Here is a 27,616-nt window from a genome sequence, read left to right as displayed (position 1 = left end):
TCCTTGCCTACCCTTCCAGTCAAACCCTACTTCTGTCTTCTGGCTATCCACCCTTCCTGTCTAGAGAAAAATCCACTGAAAAGGGAAAATATAGGATTTAATGCTGCCCCTACTTGACCTTTTATGTGGACACTTAAGCAAACCAATGACCTCTGTGAACCTTCAGTTTGTCTTCAGTAGGACAATGGTATAGCTTCTGCAGTTTGCCTAAAGCAAGCCACAGACTAGACTGTGTGTGAGCATTGAAGGCAAAGCACAGGTTTACACCACTGTGGTCATTATTGCTGCTGGAAATTAGTGACTGGTCTAAGAAAGCACAAGACTTCTTCTTTACCACTCCAGATAAAACAGATGCAGCCTCAAGTAGCAAGGGGCCATGGCTGATGGAAGCCCATTCTGCTACTAAAGTCCCCCCAAAATACAACGAACCATTTATTGAAATACAGCTGAGCTCTGAGAGAAGAGGAAATTCCAAGTTTGAGAGCAGGAAACTTCACAGGAAAAGTGTAAGGTAAGGAGCTGCCGCCAAGTCGGTGTAGGGAATTGCAGCTCCAGCCATCAACCACCTCCTAGTCTCCAGCCCACATCAGGAGCCAAGGCTTTAACGCCCACACGAGGCAGAGTTGGCATCAGGAGCTTCCAGCTCCACTGAGGGAAACCTGGACAAGCTGCCTATCAACCTGGGGATAAAACAAGGCAATGTGTCCTGGGGGGCTGAAGAGGGTGGAGTCTTCCGTGCAAAAGAGCCAGGGGAGGGGCTGGGGTGACTGCTTCTGGTAACACAGGCTCTTTCAGGAGAATTAACAATGTGCTGGGACTAGCCAGGGTTGGTATCTGTACCACACTGTGCTAAGTGCCACCGAACTGTGTACTTTGAAATGATGGATTTCCTGTTGCATGAATTTCACACCAATTAAACAGAGGAGAGAGAGAGAGAGAGAGAAAGGAGAGAAAAAAAATAAAACAGCAACCCATACCTTTGCTACACATGGGAATCCCAGGCCAAGCCATCAGACCAGAGGGTGGTCTCAAGGCAGTGAAAACCATTAGTTGTTCATGGGAAAATGCAAAAGCAATGGGCAGGGCCCCTATACAAGCAGGGTGTGGGGAAGAAGAGGCTGAAAAACAAACAGCCAGGAGCTGAGGCCACGGCTCAGTTGCTACCGTTCTTGTTACACAAGCGTGAGGGCTTGAGTTTCGATCAAGACCAAGGTGGAGAGTGGCTGAAGAAGACAACCAGCATTGGCCTCTGATCTCCACTCACACACACGCTCATATGCACACAATGTACTTATGCATATGCCTGAAAACATGTGTGCAGACACAGGCGCATGCACACTCATGCATGCACACACATTTGATATTAAAAAAAAAAGTGACTCCCTCTAAAGGAAGACATTCTACCATCGTGACCACTCTGCAGGTGTCACAAGCAGGAGATTGGTTACTCCAAAGAGCTGAGCTAATTAACAGAACTGAAAGTCCCAGACAGAAGGATCTAGACAAAGCTATAAAAGAAATATGTTTAACATATTTCAAGCTATAAACACAAGAACAGAGCCGGTTGTGAGAAAGGACCCTGCAGACAAAAACAAGCACGTGTTTCTAAAACAGCTTCAATAAAGCCCTAGGAATGAACCGTGAGCAACTGAAGTTCAGACCTCAGCAGACAGGTTAATTAGTGGAGCTGTAGAGGATGTAAACCGTGGATCTGAGGCGCTCACTCAAGGCGAGACACTGGAGATAAGGGGTGAAAAATGAAGACTTGGAAGACTGAGAGGATGGGGTGAGAGGGCCTGGCACGCTGGGACTCTAATGTGAGGGTGTGGAGGGGGTGGAGGGCGGAGGGAGGCGACTGGTGAGGAGCCATGGTTGATAGCATCCCAGACTGTTGAAAGGCATGAGTCTTTACCTTGAAGATGTGTGCCTGTGAGGGCAAAGGGTATAAAATAAAAATAAACTCCAGGACTGAGAGATGGCTCAGAACATGCTGCTTTCCAGACGACATGAGTTCAGTTCCCATGGTCCATGTTGAGTAGACCACAACCACCTGTCTCTCTAGCTCCAGGGGATCTGATGCCCTCTCCTGGCCTCCAAGAGCATGCGTACGCACATTCCTTCCTTCTCTCTCTCTCTCTCTCTCTCTCTCTCTCTCTCTCTCTCTCTCTCTCTCTCTCTCACACACACACACGAAATGAAATATATATATATAAATATATAAATAACTCCAAACACAGACACATCCTCACTTCAGACCATTGCAATAATAAATCCAGAATGCAGCGAACATAATCCAACTCAGTGTCACGGCTAAGCCGCCATCCATGAGAGGCCAGGCTCAGGCTTCCAGAAGAAAAAGAATTGAGACCTCCCAGAAAGAACTATTAAAGATCCTTGGAGACATCTGAGGATAAGCCACACTGGTAGACAACTCAAAGAGCATGCAGAAGGACCTGGGGTCCCCCTCCTGGCCCCCCCCCCCCGGAGAGAGCTCAACAAGCATGAAAGAGAACCTGAGCCACCCCATCCCCTGCCCCACACAAACGGGCAAGGTGATGCCACCTGCAGCCTCGAACTCAGATCTTTCAGGGGGGAAAAAAAAAGGAGGTTGAAGAACCTGGAAGGAGAATGAGACATCAGATGACAAGCAAGGTGCTTTGCGAACATTATGTGCTATATGCAAGTGATAACTGGTTGCACGGCTCACTTGCAATGGGTGCAGCATGTACTGGTTTCAATCCCCAGCACCAAGAACAAACTCTGTGCACCCTGTTTCCCACCCACCCCTGCCCTCCATTGCTTCCCACCCCCACCAGCAGCAGATCATCCCTCTTGGGGGGGGGGGTCCACCCACCTCCATTTCTATACAGGCTTGCCTACCTGTTAGCCACAGACGTGCCTGGAGTTTCTGCTTAGTCCTTCCATTTGTGACTCACCATGAAAAGCGCAAAGCAGAAGGTAAACTGGTAGTCCTTGGGGGCCCCCAGGAATGCCAGAGAACATTGCCCAGATGTTTGGGGGGAGCTAGCTGCCCCCTGGAACAAATGAGGCAAAGGAAATGGCAGACTAGGCGACTGGGCCAACAGTGGCCAACTGGGCCATTCCTGCAACCCCTGCTTTTTTCCCTCCTACTCTTTGGGAGAGCAACTGATCATCAAAGATGGGCCTCTGGGAGGCACCTGCTGGGTGTAGGTGCTGGAGAAGGGGTGCCCAGGGGTCCCCCAAAGGAGGGTCCCAGGAGCAGCTGCAGCACCACCAGGGAGCTTGTCAGAGGTTCAAGTATGCAGTCCGCTAGGAAACGGCCTCAGGTAGTACTGACAAGCCATAGTCAAGCCGCCCACTTTGATGGAGAGTACACAGGGACTGTTTTGAGTTAGCGGGTGCCACAACAATACTGTTGGGGGAACTGAACTGAGCACTGAGGCATCCCTTGGGACTCTGAGGAGCTTTGGCGATGCTCACTAAATATCCCTGGATCTCCACCTTCAATAGGAGCCAGAGTCACTTCCCTGTGCCCTGGAATCTCACAGCATTCCAGCGAGCGGGCTGTGCCACCAGCCAAGGTTCTGGTTTGATGCTGGCAAGGAACCAACCTCAGAGAGCCCAGATAGACAGAAGACAGGAACAAGGAAACAAATGTTGCTGTTGGAAGCCGCTGGGACTTCAGTGCTGTATGTCACTGCAGCATAACCCAACGCATCCAGTCTGATGCCCCACCAGTGGTTTCCCCTCAATGCCGCAACCATCCCTGTAGGTGACAGTCTGCTCGGCAGGGACATAAAAGCAGCAGCCCCACACAGGCAGAGGCACCAACGCTCTTTCAAGTAGAGGACGAAAGATGCCCGTGCCCTGTGATCTTTGGAAAATCTTTGATACTTGAGAACCAAAGGGGCTCAGTCTGCAGACTACAGGTAAGGGCAGGGTGTGACCGAGGAAAGCAGGGGCGAGCATCTCAGGAGCAATGTTCCAGACGAGGATGGCCACTGTGGACAGCGGAAATGGAACAAAGGGAGAGAAACCCTTCCCCCTACGTCTGTACTGAGCTTTCTGCTTTCCTGTACGCCCTGTCTTCTCTTCCTCTTTCCATGTGCAGGAGGGCTCAGAGAGGCCAAGGGACTTGCCTAAGATTGTACAGCAAGTTAGTGTCAGAATCCATCAAAGCTCTTTCTCCTTCTGCCTGTGAGGATCAAGGCTCGAAGAAGGTTGGCTGAGGATCAGATTGCTAGCCCCTCCCCTGCCCAGAGCACATGCTGGACTGGGGCAGCTCTTCACCATGTCACTACCACATGTCCCCCACTCACAGGTTCTCCCACCTTGGAGTCTACATTGTCTCTTGGACAGGTGACGAAGCCTGCGCAGGGCTGGCTGCCACCCCGCTCTCCCCATCTCTGTGAGCAGGAAGAAGAGGCTGCTGGCAGTGCCGTGGGCTACATGGTGTCCCTTCAACATTCCTGCCTTGGCCCTCCGTTCCTCCGACATGACCTTATTAGGAGACAGAGTCTTACAGAGGTAATGAGGTCATCTAGGGAGGGCCTAATCTAGAGTGCCTTAGGCTCCTATAGAAGCTCGTGTGTGCACAGGCGTGCACGCACACGCGCATGCGCACACACGCACACACACACACACACACACACACACACACACACACACACACAGACACGGAAGGAAGGCTTTGCTTTGTTGCTTGGCTTGGCCCTCTCTCTTGCTGGTGAGTTCACTTCCCCTGTTACAGCTGCTGCGGGTTCCTTTGCTGATAGAAGCAGCTTCCTCGGGCTTCCAACGGTTCTTCAGGAGCCTGGAACTGCTGCGACAAACAGCCTCGGGGACTGAGCAACTACTGGGTTCTCAACCTCTCTGGTGTGAGACGGCCATTGTCAGACTACTTGGACTACATTTGTGCAATCCAATCTAATAAATCCTCTCAATATAGACTCATCCCATTAGTTCCGTTCCTCTAACGAGCCCTGACTAATATGCACAGCTTTTATCCCCAGGGAAATGTTTATGAATCCCCTTGAGCAATTAAAGTCGAAGCCAAGACTGAAATAACAAAATGGGGAGAGCTGAAGCTCCAGAGATGGGAACCGACTTTTGCAAAGGCCGTCCTCTGTATCTATCTAGAGGTGCAGCTAATGCTGACCCCATTTTACAGGTTTGCAAACTGAGGTAAACAGATGTAAAATCTCACATGGTTTCTTGAAGCAACAGTAGATCTGTCTAACCTGCTTGAGTGCTCAGCCCCTGGAGCCAGACAGCCTAGACTCAAGCCCACACTCTGCCACTTCCTGGTTAGGTGACCTCGACCAAATTACTTATTGTCCTCTGTGACTCAGTTCCCCTATCTGCAAAATAAGAGAAGCAATAACTTATCCCGCAGGGCTGCTGGTTGACAGTAGGACCCAGTTAAGAACGGTGCCCTGCACACCTTGGATGCTGGACTCCATGACAACGAAGGAAGAAGATGGAAGTGGCAGAGCAAGACTCAAACCCAGACCTGCTCCACAGCATCTCTGACACATCGTCCTGTTAGGGCTTGCTGACTCCTTGCCATGCCTGTGTGATCACAGCAGCAGCTGTCAGTGCTGATCTCACCTCTACCAGGATACCTCCAGAGTGCCCCCATTCAAGATGAGGTGCCAGGCAAGGCCTCGTCCCTAGCCTGGTCCTCAGCCATGTAACAGGAAAAGCCTCAGCGATCCGGCTAGTACACACTTCTTTGTACTTTTCCTGGAGCACCGTCACTAGTAAGCTGACCTGAGGAGCACCTTCCCCTCCTCCTGTAGGGCGATTAGAATCAAGCTTTTCTAGCAGGAGAGGTGGTGTAACCCCAGGAGGGAAACCATCCTGCCATTCCCAACTCCAGCACACTTGCCTGCCCAAGTTCTTTCTAGGCCAGGAGAATTCTCACAAGTCTCACCACTGTCTGAGTGGAGGGCATGAATAGGCTCCCTAAGCGTCATTTTAGGGGGACTTCCCAGTCTTCATGAACCCCTACGGTTGAGAAAATATCCAAATATCCCCCTGGAGAGTCTTTGGTGTCCCAACTCACTGGTCAGAGGTGGCTCTGAGAGAAGACACTTGCCTAGTGCCATATGGCCAGTGAGCTGGGGCCAGAGCTATCACTCCTGCGCATCCCCTGCGTGGGAACCTGTAGCCACCAGCAACTCTTGCTTTCCTGCTGTACACTATTCCTCCTATTCTCTGGGCAGCTGTAAATTGAACAAGGAAAAAAAAAAAGCAATGCTCACCTTTGGTGAATCCATCTCTTTAGCAGTCCCTCTTCCTCCGGGAACCTCTCCTCGGGTTCTGATCTACCCAGGCCATCCAGCCATGCTGTCCTCCTGCCTTCCTCCCTCTTCGGCTCCCGTCCATCCAACAGTCCACCCTCTTATTTGTCATCTCCACCCCTCCAACAACGATCTTCCGAGCATCTAGGCAGTGTCACCCTGTACCAGCCACTTGGAATTCCTTCTTCTTGCTCCTTCACAAGGGTCCATTCCAGAAGGATCTGCTTCTCTCTCACCCACTTCAGGGCCTAGAACTGTCTACTTCCATATGCCCTGGTGGGAGGTTGGTTGGTTTGAGGCTAAACCTCACTAATTTTTTTCCCCACCAAGTGCAGAATCACCTCTATGCATTGGTACCGTGCAAGCTTTGGGGTGGGTTGCAGCTCTCTCCACTCCCCTCCCATCTCCACAAAGGCCCCTACTTACGAATGCAAAAGTCTCCATTCTCGTAGTAACCAGGGCAGCACTGAGATCTCCGGCGGTACATGGTCCGGAGGCCGCGCCTATACGCCGTCTTATAGCTGATCCTAGACATGAGGGAGAGAGCCACTTGAAAGGATTGAAAATCAATCCATCCCGTTTAGAATGATATTTGTGTTAAGCTCTATCGAGGATGCCATTCAATAATTACTTTAAAATGCATGGCGGCTTCGAATATGAAAGAATGCAATAAAGAAAAATCGATGGTGGGATGTGGGCCGCCGTGGTGCAGAATGTATTACCCAAGCGGTGCTTGGGAAACCTGCTGACTTCCCAATCTCCTCCAGACACAGGGGCTGCCGAGAAGGCTGTTAGAGTGACATTGTGATGGGCCACAGAGGTGGGCTTCCCTAGGGTCCTTAAAAACACCAGGTCTTGGACTCAGGAAACCCTAGGGACCTGGGCAGGAATTGAGTTCTGACAGCTTTGGTGCCGCTGCCAGTCTGTGCCTCAGTAGGAGAGGCTGCAAGTGGACTCCCTGGGCCTGACTGTGGTAGTCCACATGAACCTCCTCAGGCGTCCTGCAGAGGGCGTGCTGTTCCCTGGGAGGCTCTCACCATGCCCTCAGGCAAAAGCTGCTGGAGTCGTGTTGGGCACTGAGAGCCAGAGAGAGACCTGGGTTCTAGTCCTTACGGAGGCACAATTTTTGGGACTTGGGTCTGGGCCAGAGATTTATACGCAAGATTCTCCCAGTAGGCCTCCTGAGTGAGGGACCATCGTCCCGCCCCATCACCACGCTCCGTTAATCCCATTTCTTTCATTTGTCTTTTAGAGCTTTCATTCTTATTTTATGTTCCCCACCCACCCACCACCCTTTGTTTTATGGATGAGGGATGGATACGCAGATAGGTTAATGACTTGCTTTCGGTCACTCAGCTAATAAATGTCAGGGTCACACGAGAAAGGGAAACGAGAGGGGGGGGAGATGGATTATGATCAAGGTATATTATACTCCCATATGAAAATGTCATAATAAGACCTGTTATTTTGTACAATTCATATAGGCTAATAAAAAAATACATTACCTTGAGAAGCAGGATTCAAACCCAGTTCACTCATATTGCAGAGTCACCAGCTCTCCCTCTGGTGGCTCTCTGGCCTTTCAGAGTATATCTGAGAGAGTAAGGCAGGAGGGGGCTGGTGTGTGCACTGACTCCTTAGGAAGAAGGCACAATGGGGCATTGATAAGCAAAGGCCCCTGCTGCAATCAGTGCAGGAGATTCAAAATGGCCATTAGAGACAGGAGAAGAAATGGCGAGCGTCCTGAAGGCAGAGAGCTCTTTCTATTTCCCCATTGCACCTAGGGGCTGCCCTTGTCTCTTCCTCTATGGAGAGCAGAGGGTCAGAGTCCTTTCAGCCTGCTTCACACAGAATCCCAGGCCGGGTTGGGAGGCTGTTTCTTGAGCCGCAGCCTGGACAGCCCTCCCAAATCTTTAAAAATTCTCACCTCATGACAAACGACACTGAGGGCCTCATGGGAAATCTGTGATATTTGGGAATGTATTGAGCTAAGGTCACTCTACTTTGTCAAAAGCCTGTAATGGGTAAGCTGGCCTCACAGGAAGCTGCTTCCCCGACACAAGAAGGCAGTCCTTGGTCGGGAGGGGTGTGTGTGTGCATGTGTGTGCATGTGTATGTGTGTTTGTATACCTGTGTGCGCACATAAGCGCACACATATGCAGCTCTCAGATAAAGAAGGATTCAGAGTTGACACGGAAGTCACTGGGCCATTCGCCCATCCACAGGAGATGAACCCCAAGTCTTCAAGTGAGGAGGCAAATTTTGCACGCTGGTGCCTCCCTGGTGAGGAGCCACCTTTGCTGCTGGGTCGCCAGCCCGTGTACTCCCAGAGTAGGAAGCAGGACAGTTGGGGCCTGGGGCCAGGCTGCTCTGGGGAGGATGTTGGACCAAGCTACTACATCCTGCAGACTGATGGGGCCGCTGTCAGCGTGCACACTCCGGGTCATCAGGAAAGCTCCGTGGAGACTCAGTAATTTAGCAAAATCATTCACGTTCCAGGAACACAGCCTGTTGTAATAAGCAGCCTCTCGCCCATACAGCCCCAGGGTGATGGAAGGCTGCATAGGCTCCCGAGACAATGGAGCCACACTTTGGAACAAAAAAAGTCAGTGCTGGCTCTAGAATACACTGGGTCAGGTCAAGACCAGTGTCAACGGCTGCCTCTGCCTCTGGCTAGGGCCACGGGCAAGCAACACTAGCAAAACTCAGAGAGGTCAGAAGGGAGCGTCAAGCAGCCAGTATAGGGTGTGTCACTACTACGTGGTGACTGCTGTACACAGCTCCGGCTCTCTCCACTAGGACCAATGAGGTAGAGACACAGAGTTGGGGGTGCTCATCCATCAACTTTCCATGTTGCTGGTTGAGGGTGCCCTGCCCACAGGTCATGAAGTCCGTCACTCCCAGCCAGAAGGCAGCTTAGTGTCTCAGACCGCCAGCATTAGAGAGTTCCCGGCATGCCATTGGGCACCCATCCCCCCCCCCCCCCCCCCCAGTCCTCTGAGGAGTGCTTACCGGTGCCGGGTGCACTTGAACCAGTTGAGGATATCTGCACACCGCGTGTAGTAGATCTGGTCAAAAGGGTGCGCGTAAGACTCCTGCACAGTCACGGCATAGCTGAGGACCAGGCAAGAGAGATGGAAGCCATGATCAGCAAAGGCCAAATCCATACCAGGACACACCTCCCCCCTCAGACTTGCCCAGCCCACAGTCCCAAGACCAGGATCCAGCTCTGACCTCTGACCTCCCCTCCCGACTCCCAGACTCCTGCCTTGAATCTCAGGTAGGCCACACCTGTGCTGGTTAGGGTTAACTGTCAACCTGACAGAATTAGCTGGAGGATGTGCCTCTGAGCGAGCACACACACAGGGCACTCAGTTTGTTGATCAAGTTAATTGAGGGGGAAGTTCCGCCCACTGTGGGTGGAACACTTCCCTGGGCTAGGGATCCTGAACTGCAGAAAAAGCAGCAGCAGCAGCAGCAGCAGCAGCAGCAGCAGCAGCAGCAGCAGCAGCAGCCTTCCTCTTCCTGACTGTGGATAGGATATGATCAACCCCTGCTGTGACTTCCCCACTACAGGGCTAGCGGGCAGATTGTGAGCCAACATAAATCCTTTCTCCCATAAGTTACTTTTGTCTGAATATTTTATTACTATAATAGGAAAAGAAACTAGACTATGTCCTTATTAACTTTTGACCCAGGTAATTTTTCTTTAATTCTACCTTACTTATCAGATAATGGAGGAAGGTTTGGTTTAGTCTGTATGGTTCTAGAAGGCAGATTCGACAAGTCAAAAGCATTTTATTGTCAGAGGTCTAGGGGAGGAGAATAGGGCAGAAGAGAGAGGGAGGGTGGGAACAGGAAGGTACAAGTGAGGGGATAACAATTGGGATGTAATATGAATAAATTATAATAAATTTTAAAAACATTTTATATCATCCAGATGTGTTAGTACATGCCATATAGCTTCAGGCTTGGAGGTTAGAGGATTTATTGAGTCCGGGAGGAGCCTGGGCAACATACAAGACTCTCTCTCTAAAATAGAATCTTTCTGGGGTTTTTGTTTTGTTTTGTTTGATACAGGGTTTCTCTGTGTCACCCTGGCTGTCCTGAAACTCGGTCTGTAAACCTTGAAATCACAGAGATCTGGCTGCCCATGCCCCTGCCCCTGCCTCCCAAGTGCTAGCATTAATGGTGTGTGCCATCACACCTGGTCCTTATGGCCTTTAAGATGGAGATGGTCTTTAAAGCAACTGAATAAGTGGCCTCATCACATGAAGAAACTGAGGCTGGGAGAGGCAGCTTGCCCAGTACCACAGCCAGTCTCAACAGCTGCTGATATTACGCCCTTTATCAAACCCTCCCATTCTTCTTAAGCCCCACTTTTTCATACGTGTTTGTGTAGAGGGCACAGGTATATAAAGATGTACTCGTTTGTGTGCATGTGAGTGGAGGCCTGAGGACAACCTTGACAGTTGCCCCTCAGGTGCCTGCCACCTTGCTTTATGAGACAGGGACTCTTATTGGCTGGGAACTTGCCAACTAGACTAAGGTGGCTGCTGTGAGTCCCCGGGATCTACCTGCCTGTCTCCCCCATTCTGGGATCACAAGCGTTCATCACCTTGTCCGGCCTGTTTGTTTGCTTGCTTGCTTGCTTGCTTGCTTGTTTAATGTGGGTTCCGGGAAATCAAACGCAGAGCCTCATGTTTTCTAGGTCAACACCTGACGAACTGACTCTTCCCAGACACTCTTAAAAAGTAAAAAAAAGAACTAACCCCTCTTTACAGATAAGGAAATGGCATCGGAAGCCTAAGTAACTTCCCCAGTTTTCCCAGTGGCCTTCTGGTCTATTCCTTCTCCAGCATAGCTGGGGTTTCATAGAGGATGTGTCTCCAGACCTCCCTGTGGAAGGAGTCACTGTCATCCTGCCTATTAGTTGTAACCTAGACCAGCAGGTGGACGCCACAGAAAAGCTGTTCTGGGCTTCACCAAAGCAGGCTTTTCCTTTGTCACCCTGGCCAGGTGACGTGAAGTGGCACTACTGACGCCTGGCTGCTGACGCGTGGCACACACCTCCTGGGCAGGCTGGAGAGCGTGTCAGGAATTAATTGCCATGTAGACTGGTATGCTGTGTTTTCCCCAGAAGGCTCACTGACCTGGGCCAGATGGCCAGGCTCAGGCTATAAAAGCCCATCTGCTTAGCCTGAGGAAACTGTTGGTTCATTTGCAAGGGGGCTGGGTGCTGTAGGGCCACAGTCTGCTCCCTGCTGCCTGCAAGGCAAAAGGCCTAGAGTCCTGCAAGGAGGACAGGAATGGTCCACAGTGCTCAGAGACCCAGGCAAGTAGGGAGTTCTGTTTGACACTGAGGATGGTTAAGGCACACCTGAATGTGGGTTACTGGGAGATGTGCCCCAGACACATCATCCAGTTGTGTATATGCAAATAAGTATATGCAGACATGGACCAAACCCCTGTCCATTGACAAGACTTAGGACAAACAGAGGCAGGTCAGGACCCAGCCTTGCTTCCCACAGGACTTCAGCTGAAATGCCACAGTACCATGCTGCATTTTGCAAGGCTGTCTCTTGAAGGGGAATGAATGAGTCAGCGCCTGGGCCTGGAGGCCTGTGTGGAGCCTATCGCTCACTCGCGTGTCCTTAAACATGTCATTGAACTCCCATAAGCCTCCGTGTCCTCACTTGAAAAATCTATGACAAATATGAGGAACTTCATGGATTACTGTGAGAATTAAAGGACAATGTGTGGAGCGAAAAGGAAAAAAAAAAAAACACTTAAAATGCTTACAGAGTACATAGTAAGTATTTAATAGATGCTAGCCTTCATCAGTATGACAGGCAATGTTTTTCCCCCTGTGCTAGGCAAGGAACAGTTCTTCCTCCTTACCATGGTGGGGGCAGGGAGCAAGTCCTGCTACAGAATAAATACCCCACCTTTGCTGAGCACTTGGTGGTTCAACTTCCTGTCCTAGCACCAACTGAGGCAAAGGAACCAGTCCTAAAGGTAGGAGCTATTGATGTCACAGGGCTGGACCTAGCTTTGTAGGATGTGTAAGCTGAGCGAGACCAGCTAGAGGGTCTTGTACCAGCGCCAAGTCTCCAACCTGAAGTGTGTGCCCTGCTTTCACCGCCGGGCAGTTTAACACTGCTCATTTGCCAACATGCTAATGAGGGCTGATCCATCTTGTAGCACCAGGCTTCCCAGCTCAGGGCAGGCCCTGTACCCTGGTTTTTGTGGTAGAGGGATGTAATTAATGAGGAGGCCTCCAGAGGTGCTAATCCAGCTGGCAAAGTATCCCACCAAATGCTCTCTGGAATGGCACAGACTAGACACATCTAAACACAGTATCAAGGGAGCCTGGCTACAAGGGAGCATCACTCCTGGGTGGCTCCCTGTTCTCTCATGCGGGCTGTGACCTGAGCTGAGAGCCACAGCCACTAAAGAGTCAGCTCACTCCCAATATTCTCACATTCCAACCTTGGTCATCAGGTTGGGCAGGTAAGACAAGTAGAGTTTGGCTTTAAATTTGGATAGATTCATTATGGGTCTTATCATAAAGGGTGGCTCTCTTTAAGAGGGGGGGAGGGAGGGAGAGAGAGAGAGGGAGAGCGCCTTGGAAGAAGACACAGATGGCTAGAGAGGCAGTGGAAACCCTGGAACCTGGCTATTGCATCAGTCTTACCTGGTGGATGACGGACAGGCTTATCTGAGAACGGAAGCCCCAAGTCAGAGACTAATGAGGCGTTCTATCTACCAGGGAGGCTCCCTGAACACTGGGAGACAATGGGTAGATTCACCAACCAGGAGGAAAAGGGGGAAAGGTGAAAAATGCTAAGACTGCATCCAAGCCTCTGGGCTGGGCTTTGCAGCCTGCATTCACACCCCTGAGTAAGTCTAGTGTGCACCAGGACTGATAATAATCCCACCCTGAGCCAGAGCTGCCAATATGAAGGCAACGACTGCAAAGTACATTCGTGAAACTGGTGCCTCCCTTGCTCTTCCCACAAACCTGTGAGGTGAGAGTGTTTATTTTCCTTGATGGATGGATCTGGCCATAGGCTCACAGTAGATCAGAGACTCCCCCAAGAAGCACAGCTAGCAAATAGAAAAATCCAGGTTGGGGCATCCTGAAGTCTTCACAGACGTTTTTACATTCTTCCCAGGGTACCACAGAAATATCCTTTGCTTTAGACTTGATGTCACCACAACTCTGGATGGGACGTCCAGTCAGCAGACAAGACACCAGAGTGGGCAGTGTCCCTCTGCCTCCAGCCAGTCTTCTTGGCTCACAAGTGTCTAGGCTACCCCTGCATGATCTTGTATCAGTGGGATGTTCCTCTCTGCCCAGGGGGCTGGCCATCCATCCTCATGGTCTCTCTCATCTTCCTTTCCCTCCTCCACCATCCATTTCCCCCATTGGGTCTTCATCTTAATTTTATTCATTTGATTTATTAGTGTCTAAGTGGCAGAGTCATCCTGGTCAGCATGGCCAATCAATCCCAGGGTTTAATTCGGTTTTTCCTGATTGGGTCTCTGGTCACTGTCTTTCTGCTCACCAAAATCAATACTTTAACCTTGTGCTTCAAAGTCAGACCATCTGCAGGTACCTAGCCTAGACTCTAGGACTTGCTGCTACAGCCAGGAGGTGGCAGGCCCTCTGATGTGGCCCTGCCACCGTGTCCGAGCTAGCCTCCTGCTCCAGTCAGACCAGGAACAGAAGAGGCCTTCTCATCTTTCCTATGTCAGGCCATGGCCCATTCGTCCACTCTGCCATTGCTGCCAGTCATCAGAGACTATGACAGACATCCCGGAGTCCAAGATCAAGACACCTAGGGCCAATCCATACCTCCTCACTCTTGTCACCACACTGGCTGTATACAGCGATTGGACTCTCCAGGCCTCCACTCCCCCATCTGTAAGTGGGTGTGTGATGCTGGGTGTGACCAGATCTAGAGTCGCCTAGAAGGCAAACCTCTGTGGAGGAACTCTAGACTGGGTCAACTGAGGTCGAAAGACTCTGCCTAAAGGTGGGCAACTTCATTCCGTGGGCTGGGGTCCTGGGCTGGGAGCCAAGCCACTTATCTCTCTGCTTTCTGCATGTGGCCAGCTGCCTCCCATTTCTGCAACCTGGATTTCCTTGTTATGATGCACTGCAAGCTGTGAGCCAAAATAGCTCTTCCTGTCTTCAGCTGTATTTGTTAGCTATTTTGCCATGCAATGAGAAAAGTCTCTGATACAGGGTGGGGATACAAAGGAGGAAGGTCAGGATAGGCCAACAGGATGCTGGCACCTGAAGTTAGCATGCTCCTATGGTCCTGGGTCTCAGAAATTCACATTGCTTTACCCTACCCTTCAGTTTGAGCTGCCCTGTCCTGCCTCACTGTGTTGGACATCAGGCCATCCACAGCCAGCCACTGCCTCTCCTGACTCTGGCGTTTCTCTAGTGTCATGCCCGAAGTGAGCCCTCCAGGGAGTGAAGGTTCTGAGTTGCCCACCTTACCTCTCCCAGTGGCTACACACATTGGGGTCCTCGGGGTTCAGAGTGAGGGCAGCTTGCAGAAGGGAGGCAACAAGGAGGCCCGCTGTAGATGGCGCCATCAGGCCCTGTGTGAGAACAGAGAAGAGAGGGGCTGACTCAGACTTTGATTACAGCGTCTGTTTGGTGCTAAGACTTGGTCCTCCCTCAGAGTGGCGGAATAGGCGCTAAACAGACGGCGTTTCCCACAGCTGCCACACAGCAGCGAACACTGGATGTTTCACACTTACAGCGTTGACTAACACGTCAACAGCCCTGAGCCACTGAAGAGTCTGAGTCATGGCTTAAGATCTCCTTAGCAAGAGGCCCACACACAATGCGTTGGCTAAAGCTTCTCAGTATTCGGTGTAACCACCCCATCCCCCAAGTCTATCTTTGATACAGAAACCCAGATCTGGCCATTGTAGAGTCAAGGCTCTTCCCTCTCCCTCCTCCTCCTCTCTGACGAGGCTGGGTCATCCCATCACCTCCTACTCCTCCTGTGCCAAGGAAGAGAAGCAAACTGGCTGTGTGGTCCACACGGGAACTGAGCCGAGACAGACACCTACAACACTGGGCCCCTGCTTCTCTTTCCTCCTATAGGATATCAGTGCCCTATATCACCAAATATCACCCCTGCTGTGATATAAGGGGCCGAGACAGTTGGATAACCAGTTTTAAGGAAGCAATGTGCCCAGGTTAACAAGCACCACCCCAACTCCCAAGTACCCATGTACAGTGAGTATTTAATGGAACTACACAGTACCAACTACCTTGTTCCCTAAATGAGAGAGCCCCAACGCACAGCTGCTTATGGAGCGTGGAGAGTGAGCCATATTGGGGTGGCTGTGTGGCCCCTGACCTTACTCTCCAAGACCTTAGGACCCTATACTACAGCCTCAGGAGACAGAGGGCAGTGAGGACACGTCCTGTGGAGCTGGACTTCGTGAGTCCCAGCATCCTTGGTGAGCTGACCCAACATCATGACTCATGGAAGAAGTGCAATTGTGATTTGTTTAAAGGTTTTAATAACTCCAGAGTAGCTTTTCTTTTCGACTATTGACACTAAAAGAAATACACTTTCCATTAGGCAGAGCTAAGAGTGTTCTGGAAAACATTTTGACATTGGAAATCAGTTCTCAGATTCAAAATGGTTGGCTGTCTAGCCCACGGGTCCTAAGTTTTCAGATGAGGACCATTCATCCTCCTTGGAAGATAAACAAGAATGACATCTATTTGCACCCATCCCCAGATACGAAACTCCATGCATCCCCTCCGCCCTTTCTCCCAGAAGCTTCACCACTCTGCTTCCCACCTCACTCATTTCCTTGTTAAATTCCTAAGCAGCTCCCTCAGCAACAAGCACATCATCACACACTCCGTGTAACCATGGGGTCTAAATTAATGACTAATGGGGCTGTACTTTCTACATACATTCTGGAAATCACCCAGCTCAGTGAAAATTTAGCTGGAGATCGGGGCACCGACAGATGCCCGAGACCGAAGAAAGAGTGAATCCACAGCTCTGCTAAATTGGCAGAGTCCAAATTCTCCCCTGGTCCCACCATCTTCCCCTCCCGAGTCTAGCAGCAGAGGCCCAGCAACTGATGCACACAACTTGGAGTCCACATAGCATAGCTTGAGGCTGCGGCCAGTGTCGGCCATCCATTCTACCACTTGGCTCTCCACTATAAGATTCAAGTAGATTCAGAACAGAGTGCCTAGTGCTAGGGAGAGTCGGGAGGGGATGGACCATCTTTTCTATGGAGGTCTGGGCTGGCCAGGCATCTCTGGAAGGAATGAGTGGTACACACAGAAGGCAGGAAAGTAGGTGAGTCTTGAGTGTCCATTGCAGAGAATGTCTTATCCTGTTTCCTGTGCGGCCCTGACACACACTTGGGCAGGGCCTGTTATCTTCAGCTTCTCTCTCCAAAGGACCTGAGATGGCAGCTTTAACTGCAGTAGGCTTTGAATATTAAAGGACTGGGCCACACGATAAAAGGAGATGGGGCCTCTGGTTCCTGTGGACCTTGGTGGCTACAAGGATGCATACTTGGATCAGAACCATCATGGGCAAGCTCTTTACTCAGCCAGGTGTGGCAGTGCATGCCTTTAATCCTAGTACTTGGGAGGCAGAGTCAGGTAGAGCTCAGAGAAATTCCCAGGACAGCCAGGGCTATACAGAGAAACCCTGTCTCATAAGAATGGCAGTAGCTGCAGCAACAACTAAAGTCTTCACTAGAGCTTTTCTGCTGAGTCGGAGCTGAGCAGCGCAGTTTACCTCTTACTGGCAGGGATCACAGGAGACGGACCACGGCAGAGAGGGCGGTGGCTGGCTAATGGGCGAGCACCCTAGAAGAGGGGAATGGGTGGAGTGGGGAAAATGGTATTTAGACTGACAGTCTGAGGTCTTAGACACGAAATCTTTATTCAGGGCCATGGCCAGTTCTGGTGGGGGTAGAGAGAGGGATGTCCAGGATTAGGGGGAAATGACAGTGCCTCTCAGAACCACTAACACTCAGATTTCCCAGAACCTGGCCAAGTCTGAGATGTATTCTGGGCTGAGGTGTGTGTGTGTGTGTGTGTGTGTGTGTGTGTGTGTGTGTGTGTGTGTGTGTGTGTGCACGTGCACGCGTGCACATGTCCTCAATACTACAGCAGTTGCATAGTGTGTGCAAGGCCCTGAGTTCCACTGCTAGCACTAAAATCAACCAGCCAGCCAGCCAGCCAGCCAGCCAGTCAGTCAGTCAGTCAGCCAGCCAGCCAGCCAGTCAGTCAGTCAGCCAGCCAGCCAGCCAGCCAGCCAGTCAGTCAGTCAGCCAGCCAGCCAGTCAGTCAGTCAGCCAGCCAGCCAGCCAGCCAGCCAGTCAGTCAGTCAGCCAGCCAGTCAGTCAGCCAGTCAGTCAGTCAGTCAGCCAGCCAGCCAGTCAGTCAGTCAGCCAGCCAGTCAGCCAGCCAGCCAGCCAGTCAGTCAGCCAGCCAGTCAGTCAGTCAGTCAGTCAGGAAGCCGAGCAGACAGCTTAGTGAGTAAGTGTGCTTTCTGCATGAGCATGAGGACCTGAGTTTGGATCCCAGCCCTGGGTGCAACCATGCACACACCAGGAACCCTCGCACTGTGAGCGGTGGAGACAGGAGGGATCACTGGTGCTTGCTGGCTGTCACCCTAGCTCTGGATTTAGTGAGAGACCCTGAACCAAGGGGATAAGGTGGAGAGTGATTGAGCAGAATGTCTGATGTCCTCGTCTGGCCTCTGCACACCTATGGGTATGTGAGCCTGCACATATACATATGCATATATGTACACACACACCGACACACGCACGCACATGCACACACACAACTCTTTTTTATCAGGCTAGGCTCCTTCACGCCTGCTCCATTTCTGCCTTGGCTTGCTTTCTGTCTTCAACTCTGCCGAGTCGCATGCCATCTACTACCCAGCAGGGCTTGACAAAGGTCAGGACCATTGAAAACATCCCTATGGGGCCCCAGACAGTGACAGCAGAGGCCCCATGCTCCAGTGTGGTCACCCTGCCTACCCTGCTATCTTTCCGGCAGCTTCCTTCTTCTTTCTAACACGCTGTAAGCAAGCATAGGTGGGTTGAGAGCCCTACATCTCCACCTCAGGGACTGACTCTCAAAAAACTGTGTCTCCTTGTCTCTGACACTCCTGTTAAGAAGACAGAATAGCAGCCAGAAAGAAGCTGTCGGCGGCGTGGGAGGGCAACTCCTCCCCAGTCACTTTAGTGGGACTTCCTGGGGGCTCTCAGAGACCACACAAACCAAAGACATGCGCTTATGAGATGACCAGGGGGGAAAAAAATCAATCCTGCCCCCTTGGTTATTGGGCAACTCCATTTAGAGTGACAGAGGTTAACATATCAGCCAACATCGGGGCATTAATAATTAAATAAGAAAACGCCCTATGATCATTTTAGAGAGAGAGACACGTAAATAAGTCAGCTGGCTTCTCCCCTCTGTCCCTTCTCTCTGCATATGCTAAGAAGCAGAGAGAGAGGAGCCAGGTAGCTTTCTCCTGCTTCAAGAGTGTAGGGGCAGAGGGGTGGCCAGGAGGTGTGACTCGCCTCTGCCACTGGGGTCTAATCAGTCCATGCCCCTGCCATGGCTTACAGGAGGTCCCTGTAGTACCCGCATATGTCTGAAAGACCAGAAGAGCCCCCTCAAGATGACTGGGGCCCACTGAACAAGAGTAAGAGCAGCAAGTGGGGGACCTGGGAAAGCCTTGGTGGAGTTAACTAGACTTGGGGTGAATACAGCGGTGGGGGAGGGAAAGTGGAGGCAGAAGCACACTGCAGCATACAGGCTAGCTGTGGCAGCCAGGTTAGGGGAACCAGTGGGGGAAGCTCAGGCAGTGGCCGAATGAAAACATTGGAAGGTGTTTTACAGCTTATGTGGGACATTAGAGTCCTGTGAGAGCGTGACAGAAACGTTTCCGGGAAAGGCTTTCAGGAATGGCTACTCTCTGCCGCCTGCTATGTCTCTCTCTGCAATAGTCATGGTGTGTGGTGCATCTGCACAAGCCTCAAGCTCTGAAGGACCTAAGGAGAGACCTCTCTAGCGCAGCCAGAAGTGAGCAGAGCTGCTCATGACCCCAGTGTGGGAGACTTTGCTTCTCTTGCTCAAGGTCAAGCCTGCCAGGAGGGCCTGGTACATGCCAGTCTGTGTCCTTCACAGTGGTACTGGCTTATTCTGACTCTTCTAGGCTGCCACCAGCTTTCTTAAGGGACTCTGACCTTGGGCTGTGGATGTGGCTCAGCTGGCACATGCGTAACATGTATGAAACACTAGGCTCAGTGCTCAGCACTGCATAGACTGAGCATGGTGGGGCTAATCCCAGCATTCATGAAGCAGAGGCAGAAGCACCAGAGGTTCAAGGTCATCTGACTGCATAGTGAGTTCAAGGTCAGCCTAAGATAATGACGCTCTCAGAGAGAGAGAGAGAGAGAGAGAGACAGATATATAGAGAGAGACAGAGACAGATATATAGAGAGAGACCGAGACAGAGAGACAGAGACAGACAGACACAGAGAGACAGAGGCAGACCTTGTAGCAAAGGGCTCCCTTCTCCCTACCCCAGGAGTCCTGCTCTGGCCTGGTTTGGCCATGCAGACTGAGCCAACTTTGGCAATGTTGGCATTTTTGGGGTGGGGTGGGGTAGGGCTGGCTTTGTTCTATCTTTGGCTTGACTCGTTCCAGCACCTGTGGAGTTCAGCCTGTCTTCTTGATGGCATCTCACACCTGGCCAGGCACCGGAGGCTCTCTTAGCCAATGTGCATAAACCAGGACAGAAGGCAGATAGACAAACAGATGGCCCAGGAACCTGTTGTTATAAAGTGATCGTTCATCTGTACAAAACTCCTACTGCCTGCTTCGCCTCCTGCCTGCCTTGTCCTGAAGGAAGCCAGAGCCATGCACCCAGAGCCTCCTCTTCTGCGTCCCTTCCGATAAGCTCTCCCTTCTTGTCCAGGCTGCACTGGCGTCAGGGAGGTAGCAGTCAGACACCGTTCTGTGGACCTCACACTGCTGATCCTCCTGTTTCTGCTTCCACAGTGACTGGGACTGCAGCCCTATGTTGATTTAGCCTGGGATCGAACCTGGGGCTTCTGGTATGCTAGACAGACACCCTACCAACTAAGCTACCCTACCAGCACTGTTTTGTGGACCTTGGAAAGGTTCTTCTACCACAGCAAAGGGCATGGGGTATAAATGGCTGCTTGGAAGCCATGCACAGAATCTGGGAAAAGCCTATGTCCTAGTTTGCTTTCTGAAAGCACTCTAACCAAAGGTACCTTGGGGAGGAAAGATACTTTTGCTCTACATTTCCAGGGTACAACCTTTCATTGAGAAAAGTCATGGCAGGATTAAAAAAAAAAAAAAAAGGAGGCTATATTCCTAAAGAAATGCTACTTGCTGACTTCCTCAGGCTCATGAGCTTCCATATACAGCCCAAGACTACCTACTCAGGGGATGGTGCCGCCCACAGTGGACTAAGCCCCATATCCATTTACAGCCAAGGTGGTCCCCCACACATGAACCTGATAAACATAATTACTCAACCGAGAGTCCTTTTTTCAAGTAATTCTAGGCTTCATCACATCGACAGTGTTAGTTAGAACATGGGGCTTGAGGACTTAATGATGCCTGTCACGGGTCCTGGATGGGACCTGGAAGCACAGGCCATACACTGGGGATCCCTTCAGATGTCACTGCTCCAGAGCTGCTCTTCTGTAACTACCACCCAGACACAGCCTCTGCATCCTCTCTGGCCTTAAAACCCACTCTTACTTACCTTTCCACACACCTTTGCCCTTGCCCCACACCCGCAGAACACCCAGGGGCAGGTGTTTTCATCTGTTGCCTCCACTTCTGCTCCCAGGACACAGAGCACTGCCTACATTGAGGGGGGATCTCAAATCATCTTTGTCAACTACGTGACTGACTTCACAGCCAGCCTCTGCCTCCATGCACCCCAACCCTTAAGAACACCCACCTCACCTGACAGAAAACACCACTCATCCCCCTGAGGATGAAGATGAGGATGAGGATGAAGAGCACACAGCATGTGGAGCTGTGTGAACAGCCTTACAGGAACACCGATCTATTGGCATCGCCTCTACTGGGCCCCGTGACATCCTGAATGTGACTCAGAGCCCTCTGTCTGGGCCTCCCCATCAGCACTGGCACTTGTCTGCCCCAGGGAGGCAACACAAGGCAGGCATTGAAGGCTGGTCAATAGCTCACACTGCGACTGAGGACGAATAACATCCTGAGCGGCCCATGAAAAGGCACTTTCAGGACCAGGAGCGGCAGACGCTGGGACTGCTTGTGTACACCTCACATCCCTCCCAGCATGTGGGTGCAGAAAGACCTCTATCTTCTATTTATAGGACATACACACACTTCTGTTATTTTTCCTGAATAAAACAGAAAAGCCAAGTTTGCACACAGGAGGCCAACACCAAGGTTATTGTCCAGTCTAGCCACCCTTCTCCCCTTCCCTGCCCCTGTCTCAGCTGGTTCACCATCCCCAGACCCTTCTTTGTTTACCAGCCTTGCTGGGGTCTGATCAGACGAGAGATGAAAGGAGGGGCCACAGTCAGCCTCCTCAGCCCAACACTGAGAGGCCCTGTCTTTCCCGTGAAGCCTTCTGCCCCTAATTATCCCACTAGGGGCTGGGTTTATGTTAACCGCTTTCTAATCTCCCCATACAAAATAAAATAATAAAAAATAAATCCACATCTCCCAATGTCCAAAAGAAGATTTCCCTCTGGAGGCAGAGGCAGGTGGATGGCTGTGAGTTCGAGGCCAACCTGGTCTACAAAGTGAGTCCAGGACAGCCAAGGCTAACACAGAGAGCCCTTGTCTCGGAAGAAAAAAAATAAATAAAAGAGTATTCCCTTGACTGCAGAGGTGCAGAGTGCCAGTGCCAATGTGGCAGCCCCGGCAGGTTCCTGCCCCTCGGGGATAAATTAGAGGGCCTTGCAGTCCCCTCCCCCGACATGTGAAATATCCTTCTTCGAAGCTAGTCTCCACCACCCTGATAAATTCTGCTTTCCCCTTGCCTAGAAGCCTCACACTGCAAATCTCAAGAATGACACTAGGGAGGCTGCCAGTGACCATTCATCAGGAGCCAAAGCCTGTCCTGTCCCCTTCACCCACTGCCCTGCTGAAAGCAAGTAGCCCTGACACCGGCCAGGCTGGAAAGACATCATAGCACAGCCACGGGGCTCGGGAGGGAGGCATCTCTAAACTGATGAAGTGCTGTCCTCATGCCCAACTCCAGCTTCTCTGGGCTCTGCCCAACTCCCCCCGCCCCGTGCTCCCCACTCCTGAGGAGGCAGCCTCACATCCATGGCCTCCAGCCCCTCGAAGATGAAGGCAGAAAACTTATCTGTGTTCTTAGGCCATCCTATTTCTCACAAAGCAATTATCTCCATCTTTCCATTTCTGTGCAAATCAGGGCACACTCAGCCAGCCTGGCTGCTCCCCACCTCGCTCCCCACATGCCTGCCCACTCTGTCTGCTGCTCTCCCAGCTGTAGGGTTCTCAGAACTGTAGGGAGTCTCTCATGCCCAAGCATGGAATCCTGGCTCCATCCTTAAAACCTCCCAGGCATAATGCAGACATCCAGGGAACGGGGTCATCCCTGGAGGGGGGGGGGAGCGGTGGGCGGAATTCCATTCCTGCCCACTTGGGGAAAAACAACTTTTCTCAAACCACAAGATGAGATCACAAGTGCCTGGGGGTACAGACTGGGCACTGGGTCCTGGAGAAAGTCAGGTGTCTCCAAGATGTCTGTGCCCTCTGGACAGCAATCCACAGGGTGTCAGAACTAGCTAGAAAACCTAGCAGCATCTGCTGCCAAACACCTTCTATCCCAAGAGAAGAGGCGATTTCCTCAAGGACAGGTGGCCAGGAGACTGTGGGGCTCAAGTAAAGGACCAGGAGTCAGCAAGGATGGGTTCAAATCCTAAGACAGACATAGGACTACAAAGCCCAGTGATAAACCACTGCTTTCATTCCCCACCGCTCCCAGTTTTTGGACAGGGTGCCTGGCTGACCTCAAACTCTCTATGTAGCTGAGGATGACCTCCAGGTTCCAATCTCTTGCCTTCACCTCTGAGGTCACAGGTGTGAGCCACCACACCTGGCTTATGAGGCACTGGGGAGGGGACCTCGCGTGTTGTGCATGTGAGGCAAGCACTCCAGCAACCGAACTACATCCCAAGGCAGGCTTCATGTTTTTCATGGACTGTGTGACTAACATCACAGGGCACTGAAAGCTACACAGTGAGAGCAGGCGAAGTGCTCTATCCAGACAAGATGGTCAATGAAATATTCATTTGCTCCCGACACGCAGTCTCCACCTCTGAGACCCTTGCAGCCCTCTAATTTGCTTTCTAGAGTTTCTAAGAAACCAGGAGAAGAAAAATTGTGGATAGGAAAAATCTCTTGCTGGAGAACCTGGCCTCAGGTGAGTAAATGTGGGGTTGGTCAGCTATTCAGGGAGGCCCCCATCACTCATCTGTCCATTCAGCCACAGTAACACTGAGGGGACTCAGGCTGGGCCCAGCTCCAGAACCCCAAACAACTGCTGCAGGTGCCTGGGAACACTGGGAGAGGCAGGGGCCTCTGGAAGAAGCTGGTTCAAAGCACCACAGCCTCTCCCTGCAGGAAGCCTGGGGCAAGTGCAATGGGAAACCAGAGACCTTTGCTCTGATCAGTGTTCCATAGCCAAGGCCACCAGGCTTAGAGATGTGGCCCTGAAGCCACAAAAATACCCATCCACGGGGGCCTCAGAAAGTCACCTGCATCATGCCTACTAACAGTACAAATGTTAAACACATCAGTGAAAAATGTGTGTGGTAGCCAGGCATGGTGGTGCACGCCTGTAATCCCAGCATTTGGGGAGGCAGAAGCAAGCGGATCGCTGTGAGTTCGAGGCCAGCCTGGATTACAAAGCGAGTTCAGGACAGCCAAGGTACACAAAGAAATCCTGTCTCAAAAAAAAAAAAAAAAAAAAAAAAAAAAAAAAGAAGAAGAAGAAGAAGGAAAAAACCCCAAGAAGACAATATATGCATATATAGAGACATAGAAAGATCCAGAAGATATATACAGTGCCAAACAAGCTCATCACATGGAGGAGGAAGCAAGAAGAAAAGTCTTGTGGTTTCTAAGCGTTTTTGTTATGATGGTGTTCTACATTTAGCAGTATTACTCCAGGCATTAGGAGAGCAAAGATATGTAAAATAATTCAACTGACTGACTTGGCTGGAAGATGACCCTGATGTACTGTGATGTGGGAAACACAGGTTACAAAACAGCACAAACAGCACCGCCACATCCCGGCAGAGTGCCATGTGCATGTAAGCTGACTCATGGAGCTGTCCCACACAGCAGACCTGGGACTGCCACCCCTGGGGACACTGGCCCCTTTATGAAACTCCCCGGGAGGTCCTTGAAGCCATCTAACTGAGGGGAGCCTGCTGCCTCCATTGGCTGCCCCCGAGCCTTCTCCATGAGCATATCTGGGCTGTGATTAAGAACATTATATTCAAAGACCCAAAAGGATCAGATGAATGGAAAAACGGATGGTTAATGTAGATTTTTGTCGGCTCTATTCAGGATAACCCATGAATCAGGTATTTGGATTTTAAAAGAAATATATTGCAGCCCTTTGTTCCCGATACTGATGAATTCTGGCTCAGAGCCTGGCCAGGTTAGCTCTGCTGGGCACTTTATCACCAAGGTAACAGTCAGCTCCACAAGGCCCAGAATATCAGGGGGCTCCTGGGTCCCCAATTCCAGATCTGCATTTCACCAACTGGTGGCCTTGGATGGGTCTCCCAACATCTTTAAAGGGGGGCACGGGAAAAAGCCCAGCTCACTTTGTTGGTCCATTTATTGATTGGTTGTTTGATTGGTTGCTTAACTTGTTTAAGTTTTCATTTCATTTATTATTAGTAGAGAGAGAAACAGAGAGACAGAGTTAGAGTGGACACATATGTGCCACAGCATGCATTCAGAGACCGGAGAACAACTGTGGGTTGTTTCCTTGCACTGTGGATTCCAGGGACCGGACTCAGTTCCTATGCAGCAAACGTTTTTACCCCTGAGCCACTGAGCCATCTCATTGGCCCTGTTTTCTGTTTCTTGAGTTCTTTGTAAATTCTAGATATTAAACTGCTGTCGGACATATAACTTGTAAAGGTTTTCCTCCACTCTACAGGCTGCCTCCTCACTGACTAACCACTTCCTGTGTGGTATGGAGGCTTTAATTTCATGGGCCCCATTCGTCAATTGTTTCCCAAGGAAAGACTTCAGCAGATATATATATAAAAGTATGTGTGTGTGTGTGTGTGTGTGTGTGTGTGTGTGTGTGTGTGTGACAGGAGAGTAAAAGTGAAGGGCTGGAGAGATGGCTCAGCAAGTAAGAAAGGTTGCTGTATAAAAGCACAAGGCCCTGAGTTCAAAATCCCCAGAGCCCACATAAAATGCCAGGCCTGGAAGGCTACATGGACTTTTAACCCACTGCCATGGGCAGTGGGGGGCATAGAGACAGGAGCTTGCTGGCCACCCGCCTAACTCAAGGCTCCATGAGAGACCTTCTTCCCAAGGGAATAATATGAAGAGTGATGGGGCTACCTTCTCGGGCCTCAATGCACCCTTGTACACTTAACCTTCCCCGTCCTGCCACTCACAAAAAGGAACATGGGGCTGGGGAGCTAACTTAGTAGGCAGAGCTCTTGACTGCAAGCACAGGGTCCAGAGCCATGTTAAAAGAAAAGCCAGGTGTGGTAGCACCACTCTTGTTTAGTTTTTGAGACAGTGTTTCTCTGTGTAGCCTTGGCTGTCCTGGAACTCATGGTGTAGACCAGGCTGGCCTCGAACTCACAGAGATCCACTTGCCTCTGCCTCCAGAGTGCTGGGATTAAAGGTGTGTGCCACCACCACCCAGCCTGGCTCAGATTATTAATTCCAGCACTGAGAAGGCAGAGACAGCCTCTTGCTCTGGACTGAAAAAGCCATGATGAATGACAACCGAGGAACTACAACCAAACTTTCCTTCTTTCCGGTCTACACACACACACACACACACACACACACACACACACACACACACATACACACACACACACACACATACACACACACGCATTCACACACATACACACACACACACACACATACACACACATGCATTCACACACATACATATATACACATGCACACAAAACACACACATGTACACACATGCACATAAAAACACACACACATACACACACACGCATTCACACACATACATATATACACATGCACACAAAAACACACACATGTACACACATGCACATAAAAACACACACACATACACAAACAGAAGTAAAATTGTCTAGGGGGAAAAAGGAGACTAACAGGGGAGGGGCAAGAAAAGAAAGAGTAGGAGACTATGGAAGGAGGTATGTTTAATATATCAAATATGTTCGTATTAAAACTTTAAAAGTAAATTCATCAAAAAAAAAAAAAATCCTGGCTCAAAGAATGGCAAGAAGTTGAGGAAACAAGAGTGGAAGCAGGGCCTCCAGCACCAGGCACATGTTCAATCTTGCTGAGCTAGCCCTGGCCAGGCTCTTCAGAGGGCCTGTGGGAGCGGGCCTGTATGAGGGCGGGGCCTTGTGGGGTGGGGCCTATGTGGGGCGGGGCTTTGGGGCGGGCCTGGTCAGGCATTCTTAAGACTCAGGGACTCTGGCCAGTGAAGGGCTGCCTTCCTGAGGACTGGGCATGAAGTCCAATAGGTCCCGCTGACCCACAGCAGATGCTAGAGATGATTCCAAGGCTAGACCAGAGACCAGCTTGGCTGTGACTGGCCTGGGCCTCGGGTGCAGGCTGCTCTCATGTTAGAGGGATTTATGACTGAACAAGGAGCCTGAACTCTCATTTCCTGGAAAAGTAAACTGCTCCCTTTCCTTCTAGAACTTCACTTTGCATTGACCCTGTCACACGGTTCCGGTTCTGTGGGACACACACTCTATCCCCTCAGTGCCCCAGGTTTAATCTGCTGAATGGCACAGGAGCCCCAGATTCATTGTGTTCCTGGCCTGATTCCTCATTGTTTGTCTCAGTATTTTCCAGGAAACTGTTCATTAAGGCTAAAAGCACCTGCTTACTGTAAGAGAGCATCCTGCAAAGCCCCTGTCACGGGCACCCAGGAAGAGCACTAATTAACGAGGGGAAAGTGACCAAACACGTTATAAATTAAAGGTCTGAGAAGAAATATCTG

General features: G+C 50.8%; 1 protein-coding gene across 1 annotated transcript in view; it reads right to left on the bottom strand.

Moving 5' to 3' along the window:
• Positions 1–27,616, bottom strand: part of Megf11 (multiple EGF like domains 11) — a 330,164-nt gene that overhangs the window by 201,166 nt on the left and 101,382 nt on the right. Inside the window, exons 2-4 of the mRNA XM_051156648.1 lie at positions 14,803–14,906; positions 9,300–9,401; positions 6,714–6,814 (exon numbers count right to left, since the gene is read on the bottom strand). Coding sequence (XP_051012605.1) covers positions 6,714–6,814; positions 9,300–9,401; positions 14,803–14,900 — 301 coding nt within the window. The 5' untranslated portion in view covers positions 14,901–14,906. The remainder of the gene's footprint in view (positions 1–6,713; positions 6,815–9,299; positions 9,402–14,802; positions 14,907–27,616) is intronic.

This window comes from Acomys russatus, chromosome 14, assembly GCF_903995435.1.
Source record: "Acomys russatus chromosome 14, mAcoRus1.1, whole genome shotgun sequence".
Taxonomy (NCBI): domain Eukaryota; kingdom Metazoa; phylum Chordata; class Mammalia; order Rodentia; family Muridae; genus Acomys; species Acomys russatus.
Note: the sequence above shows the minus strand (reverse complement) of the source record. Positions and strands in the feature narration are given on the sequence as shown.